Consider the following 7,351-nt stretch of genomic DNA (forward strand, 5'->3'; position numbering starts at 1 on the left):
AAAAATATAAATGTTTCATTTGTTCAAAATCGCTAATCACCGAAAGTTCTTCTCCGATTGCTTTGAAATTTTCACAGAACGTTTTTCATGTGAGTTTTCATGTGAGGGAAATCTCCAAAACCTCTTTACGGATTGCTCTGAAATTTTGACACAAAGTTACATTCGAATACGTGCATGTTTTATATACCTACTATATACATGCCACATCAGTGACAGGTAAAGATATTTTTTTTTTAAACACCGCTATCTGTTGGATGTAAGAGTAACACATGCTGTAATATCCAAAAGTTCTTCACAGATTGTTTTGAAATTTTGACACAACGTTCCTTTTCAAGTACGTGTATGTTTTTATATACCTACTATATACATGTAACACCTGTGACAGGTAAAAACATGTAAAAAAAAACAGCGCCATCTGTTGCACGTAAAAGCAACTCAAGATATATTAAATATGATACGAACATTCATTTCAATGTTTCCGATTGCATTGATAAATTAAATTTTCATAGATTTGAATTTATTTTCATTTTGATTTAATTGTTTTGTGAGACATTGCGTTGCAATTGTGCCGAGTGTTTTACCATACCGTTCATTTTCTGAGTATAGTTTTTTCATTAGTTTTCATTTATTTTTTTTAACTGTTCGTCTTATTTTTCAGTGATGGGAGCATCAGATCATTTGATGTTCCCATTTTTCTGATAGGAACATCAGATCATTTGGGATCGCATCGGACGAGGGAGTGGTTACGGCGAGGGGATGGGAGTAGGAGGTGATGAAAAGAACGAGGGGAGGGCGGGGGAGGGAGTAATGATTGAGGGACAGGTGAATGGGGGATGGTGGGGACGAGGGGACAGGGGAGTGGAGAATGGTGGGGAGGACAAGGTGAAGGTGGAGTGGGAGATGGAGGGGGAGGAAGAGGGGATGAGAGAGGGTGAATGACGGGGAAGACGAGGGGACGGGGGATGGTAGGAAGGACGAGTGGGGGGGGGAGTGGGGAAATAGTGGGTAGGACGAAGGGGCCAGGGGTGTGGGGGATAGTGGAGAGGATGAGGGGATGGGGCAGTGTGGAATGGTAGGGAGGATGGGGGAAAAGGGGAGAGTTGCTGTAGCTCAGCAACACGTATTCATTGCTGAGCCACAGCAAAGCGTGGCCGGGTACAGCTAGTAGACAATATTCTTCAAATAGTTTCATGTTGATCTGTATTATATATAAAAATAAGGTGATGACTCTTACGTGAAATTAAGCACATTTGCGAATGTGTGAATCAGCCTAGAGTCAACTGTATCCTTAGGCGAGATTACACCCCCTGGCCCTTCTGTGCTGCGATCGAAGTCCATATACGGGAAGTGAGGTACTGCCACCACACTCAGCTTGTGTCCCATCATTGTATTCAGCTGTTCTGTTAAAATAATATATGTTCACATCTCAGTGTGTAACAGGTGCATACATAAGTTTCACAGATTCTAGAGAAGCTCTTTAGAAAAAAATTCTCAAATAAATTCTGAAGCATTGTTAACATATGCAATCTAATTTTTCCAAATTAATTGAGGAAATATATAAAAAAACTAACGTTGGAAAACCTTTATATAAATCGAACCACATAAAAAATTATAATTTCAAAGTATTTACAAATTATCAAACTTCAATGGCAAGTAAAGTTAGTTGTACTGGATTATATTACATGCTCTAAAATAAAGTTTGGCTGGGTTAGGTTAGGTTAGGTTACCTTAGGTTATACTGCATTCAAAAGAGTAAGGCATAAAATATCGAGGTTCCAACCAGTAAGAGTACAATTAATCAAAATATTTGTTACCATTAAAGAGAGCGTGAATGTCCTGGGCGATAGACTGGACCATCCAGTTCCCGATGACCTGGATGTTTGCCTCTCCATCACCACAGTACATGCACCGCCGGTACACCCACACATCATCATTCCTTCGAGCTATTAAAAAAAAGAGAATACTGTACACATATAACAGTAACCACAAAGATATAACTAACCATCACACTTAATTGTAAAGAAACGAAATATCCTAGTGTCTTTTTGCTGTAAATAATTAACACAATATTGGCCAGATCAGGCACACAGTCCCTCTGCTATGAACAGTTACATCCTGAAAATGTGTTCGTGTAGCAGTTGTTTCGAACGTGAAATGAGATTTCCTATAGCCACAATGCTATAAATAGGGTGGGTGTCCCTAGACCACTAAAAAATCTCACAAAACCAAAATATTTGGGACATTTAATATAAAATATGCAGAATATTTATGACCTTGCATCATGGAATTGTACTTCTTGTTAGAGTCGGCTGTTTTCAAAGAGTGAAGAGGTAACTACACGAAGAAATAATGGGAAATACATGTGTGTTCTGTATTTTAAGTAATTTGTAATTCGTCTCAGGAGAAAACACCTCTCACCCTCCGTCCATCACCCTCCTTCTCAGACCTCACCCAACAGAATAAACTCAATCTGGTCCTGTTTTCATCGATGTCTACGTGAGAACCAAAGACAACACTTCCACCACAGAAGTTGATACTAAACCTACCAACATTGGAATGTGTATCAATGGTCACTCCCTAATGTCCAGACAGATATAAGACAATTGTAGAGACGCATTTGTATACAGATCCCTTACTTGTTCTTCCAACTGAAGTAAAATACACAGTGAATAACAGTGATACAGTGATAAATAGTGATTTATAACAGTGATAAAAGATACACAGTGCTCGAACAGAGAAGTCAACTCCAATATCAAAAGATATTTAGAAAAATGGTATAACAGAGAACAACAGCTGCAACAGCAAATAATCCCTCATACAAATCTTTATTACAAATCCACTATGAGTTCACAATACAAAACCGAAGAAAGAATAATTAAATGTATAATTTCAAATGGTGTGAAACCGACCGATCCAGACCAAAGATTGGAATTTACATTTTACTACAAAACAAAACGGAATGATGATTTAATAATTAGGAACAGCCCCAATAAACAATACAACACTCTCTAAAAAGCAAACATTGTATACCAATTTATACGCCCCAATGAAGGATGTCACCATTGATCTACTTACATTGGTATGACTACCACACAGCTTTCGAGAAAACTGACCTGCCATATACAAGCTAGTGACACTAGAAACTATGTGCAAAGTGTACATAACACAACACTCGCTACGAACATGCTAGTAGAAAATACAACAATCCTGGTATCCACTGCTGACCAGAGAAAACTACAAATACTCGAAGCTATAATCATAAACAAAAAAAAAAAACACCCTAAATATACAGAGCAACAATTTCGATACCTTGCCTACGCTCAGACCCAGACCTCACCATACAGCACAGGATAACGATATCTCTACCGAGTTCTTTCCGCCCACTGCCTTACTCAGTCCTTGATTGGCATCCATCCCCATTATTACGCAATTTCTTTACCTATGTGGGATATTTCTCCACCTTTTTTCTACTCAATCTTAACAACATTAGTTAAATTGCTTACGCACCAAGAAGATACAACTTTTGCTGTTTTGTTACTTGCCAATTATAACTTGTAAACTAAATATAATTTAAAGTCAAAGAACTGTTGTTAATTCTTCCTTAATTTTTTTAGAATTTTCTATACCACATCGAAAGCTCTGTATTTTTTGACAGAAGGAATTTGTGTCTCTTAAGCAATTAATTATTGACAGTCGTCTGAAGACTACTTAATGCATAAACCACCTTAATAAAGTGAAATTTAAAAGACTCTAAAGAGAGCTAATTAATATTTATATCTTCTGGGAACTCAATGAATAATTATCGTTGCTTGGTACAAGGCACAAAAGCACCTTCCCATGGGAGGAACTTCCACCATGATGCTCTTCTGGATGAGGAGCATCCGGTTCGGGATTTGTGACTGCACACTCCAGAAGGATTCGAACCCAGACAGCCAGGTGCATTATGCACCTTGGCGTATGTGGTACCTTAGCCACTAGACCACAACTAACAGTTCAAAAATGTTGGAAGTCGGGAGACTATTTACCCAACATCCGACAGCGCTCGGAGGTTAACTTGGGCATAGATATTTCATTGAATCACCTCACTTTTTTGGGGCCAAATCAGCAACACAAATGCGATCAGGCATGAATGGATCCCAAGCCAATATGCAACTGAAAAATCCACACCCCAGAGGGATTCGAACCCAGACAACCAGGAGCTCTATGCACCTTAGTGTGTCCAGAACTTTAACTATTGGGCTACACTGACTGTTCAAAAAGCATTGGAAGTCGTCTGACTCTTAACCCAATTCCCGACAACACCCAGTGATCTTTTTGGGCACAGATATTTCATTAAATCAGCTCTCATGCTGAGGCCACGTGAGCAACATTTGTGTAGCAAGGCTTGAAAATTAAATATATGCGTATTCATCTGTATATGTAGTGAGGTGAATTGGATTAGTGTCTGGTATATCAGCTAAGAATGTTGGGAAAAGGGTTGGACATAGAATGGAACGTTCTGGGTTATTCTTTGTAATTTGGATCTCTGAAAAGCAAAAATTCTACATTGTATGTAGACCTTTGAGGTTCTATTTGTGAGGAAGGATCTTACCCATGAGAGTAACTTTCCTTGTATGCCAAACCGTTTGAGCTTACCTAGTAGGCTGATTTGAGGAATGCTGACAAAAGCCCCTTTAAAGTCTAGGCAAATGACAATTCTTACATTTACCTACCTTCCCCTGTGTGGGGCTTCCCGAGGCGAGAGGCAGGGTGTGGTGGAGGGGTGAGGGAGGTGTGGTGGTGGAGGGCGAGGTAGAGGGCGTGGAGGGTGTTGCGGAGACTGTGGTGGAGGAGCACCTCCCTCACCCCCGCCCTCCCGCCCACGGCCACCACCACCGTATCTGACTTCTTTCTCAATCCAGCTGTCTCTGACAACCTATTTAATGGCATTACTGCATCAAATTAGTTCCACAAGCTAATGTTGTATGTAAATCCAATGTAAATAGATGAGTTTATATTATATATTCAGAAACTATTTGTATGTTTATTATTTATTTACTTTATTTATTTATACACATATTGTGTTATCTATGCTAATGTTTAGAAACCTTTTTAAACGTATCAATGTCACTTAGTAATAACATTTCTGATGATAAAAGACGACGTCGTCTTTTCTTCTTCTAGTGTGTTGGTTCTGTCCACATAAAGTTTATATTTACAACTCATATGAAAAACCTGTATATAGTCATAGGCAGCATACGTGTTGATTAGTCATGGGTAGCTACCCGTCGATTTGTCATGGGTAGCCTACCCGTCGATTTGTCATGGGTAGCCTACCCGTCGATTTGTCATGGGTAGCCTACCCGTCGATTAGTCATGGGCAGCATACCCGTCGATTAGTCATGGGCAGCATACCCGTCGATTAGTCACGTGATGGATTGATCTAATGTTGTGCTTAAGACTTATTAACCGTCGGGATGGTTATTATAGCCACCACAGGAAGAGAAGGGAACTATCAGGGGGGAAAGCGCCAAGCCATTACGACTATATAGCACTTGGAAGGGGTCAGGATAAGGATTTGGTATGGGACAGGGGGAAAGGAATGGCGCCCAATCACTTAGACGGTCGGGGATTGAACGCCCCGACAGTTAATATATAGTTAATTAACCAACTAACATGTATACATTAACCCTGAATATAGTCTAGATCAAAAGCAAACTCTAAGTGTAAATATACCGAGATGCGGCTTACACCTCTCGATGTATATATCCCCTTTTGATGCCTGTAACCTTCATTATCTTAAAATATAGTATTTTCTAAAAAAAAAAGTCGAGAACATATAGCAGCAGCACCATATTTCACTTTCCTAACTACACAATAAACTTTGAACTAGCTCTACAAACAATGACCAACATTTACGAACAAACGGTATTTAAGCCCAGGATGACTGCAAGCACAAGGGGGGTAAACACAACACTTTACGTTATCCCAATCAGCCATAATTTTCCATCTCCGAGAATGCATCGTATTTTTAAAGTAATAAATTAATCCTCGAGAAATGGGGTTAGTTACAAATTATTCCTCTTTTTTGTTAGCGTTCTTTATTATTGAACACGACAGGTTAGGTGGGTTGATCAGCTTTAATCGTTTCTGGTTATGCATAAACATTATATATTTTAGTTAGGCAAAACCATCATAAATTTTATATTATATAAAACCATTATATATATATATAGTGTCAGTAAGAATTAACAGAGGTTGCTTCTTAAACCATACATATGATTACCTGAGGACGACCTCAGAATCATTGGTGGAGGTGAGGTCGAGGATGAGTCCCCGACAGGTGGTCGTGGCGTCTCCCCACAGCTGCTGGAGGAGATGGTCCCGGGCCAGGTGGTCCCGGGCCAGGTGGTCCTGTGCCAGGTGGTCCCACGCCAGGTGGTCCCAGGCCAGGTGGTCCTGGGCCAGGTGGTCCTGGGCCAGGTGGTCCTGGGCCAGGTGGTCCCGGGCCAGGTGGTCCTGTGCCAGGTGGTCCCACGCCAGGTGGTCCCAGGCCAGGTGGTCCCGGGCCAGGTGGTCCTGGGCCAGGTGGTCCTGGGAGACCACTGACCCCGCCTCCACTACCACACAAGCCACTCCTCCAACACTCAGGTGCCTGTGAGGAAGACCATTGTTTAATTTTCGTACAATAGCTTCAAAACTGACAAAGAAAACGTACTACTTTGGAAACTTCAAAGGAAATTAAGAATTGTTTGCGCATAAACCTGTATTTTTTAGCTTCTTAGCTGAAAATTATTTAGAAAAATAAAATATTATTAAAAGAAATTATACCTGTATAGAATGTTAAAAGATATAAATAAAACATGAGATCAGTTCACCTGATTATACTAGAGGTGATGGGCGAGTGTCGCGCAGCTGTGATGAGCACCAGGTGACAGTCGCTGAGATGATACTTCACCACCTGACCCACCACCTCGCCCACCTGACCCACCACCTCGCCCACCTGACCCACCACCTCGCCCACCAGACCCACCTTCTGGTCCTCCTCCTTCACATGTTCGCCAACTTCTTGACTGAGTATCGTGCTACTGCTCATCACCATCATCGCCGCCATCACTGCACAGTGATGTCCCAGTAACACCATCCAGGCCTTGAATCTCAGAATATATATATATATTTATATATATATATATATATATATATATATATATATATATATATATATATATATATATATATATATATATATATATATATATATATATATATATATATATATATATTTTTTTTTTTTTTCCTAGAAGGGGTACCACCTCTGGTGCAAATGTAGGGACCCATAGCCTCGGAGAAGAAAATAAAGAGTACTCAGAGA

The 7,351-nt window shown here is 40.2% G+C and overlaps 1 protein-coding gene across 1 annotated transcript in view; it reads right to left on the reverse strand.

Annotated features, from left to right (window-relative positions):
* The window catches only part of LOC123759554 (glutamate receptor ionotropic, delta-1-like), a 110,428-nt gene extending 103,335 nt beyond the window's left edge, over positions 1 to 7,093 (reverse strand). The window contains exons 1-8 of the mRNA XM_069334757.1: positions 7,046 to 7,093; positions 6,858 to 6,994; positions 6,560 to 6,634; positions 6,266 to 6,364; positions 4,713 to 4,915; positions 2,087 to 2,093; positions 1,815 to 1,936; positions 1,235 to 1,400 (exon numbers count right to left, since the gene is read on the reverse strand). Coding sequence (XP_069190858.1) covers positions 1,235 to 1,400; positions 1,815 to 1,936; positions 2,087 to 2,093; positions 4,713 to 4,915; positions 6,266 to 6,364; positions 6,560 to 6,634; positions 6,858 to 6,994; positions 7,046 to 7,093 — 857 coding nt within the window. The remainder of the gene's footprint in view (positions 1 to 1,234; positions 1,401 to 1,814; positions 1,937 to 2,086; positions 2,094 to 4,712; positions 4,916 to 6,265; positions 6,365 to 6,559; positions 6,635 to 6,857; positions 6,995 to 7,045) is intronic.
* Positions 7,094 to 7,351: the final 258 nt, after the last annotated feature.

The sequence above is a fragment of the Procambarus clarkii genome, chromosome 32 (assembly GCF_040958095.1).
Source record: "Procambarus clarkii isolate CNS0578487 chromosome 32, FALCON_Pclarkii_2.0, whole genome shotgun sequence".
Lineage (NCBI taxonomy): Eukaryota > Metazoa > Arthropoda > Malacostraca > Decapoda > Cambaridae > Procambarus > Procambarus clarkii.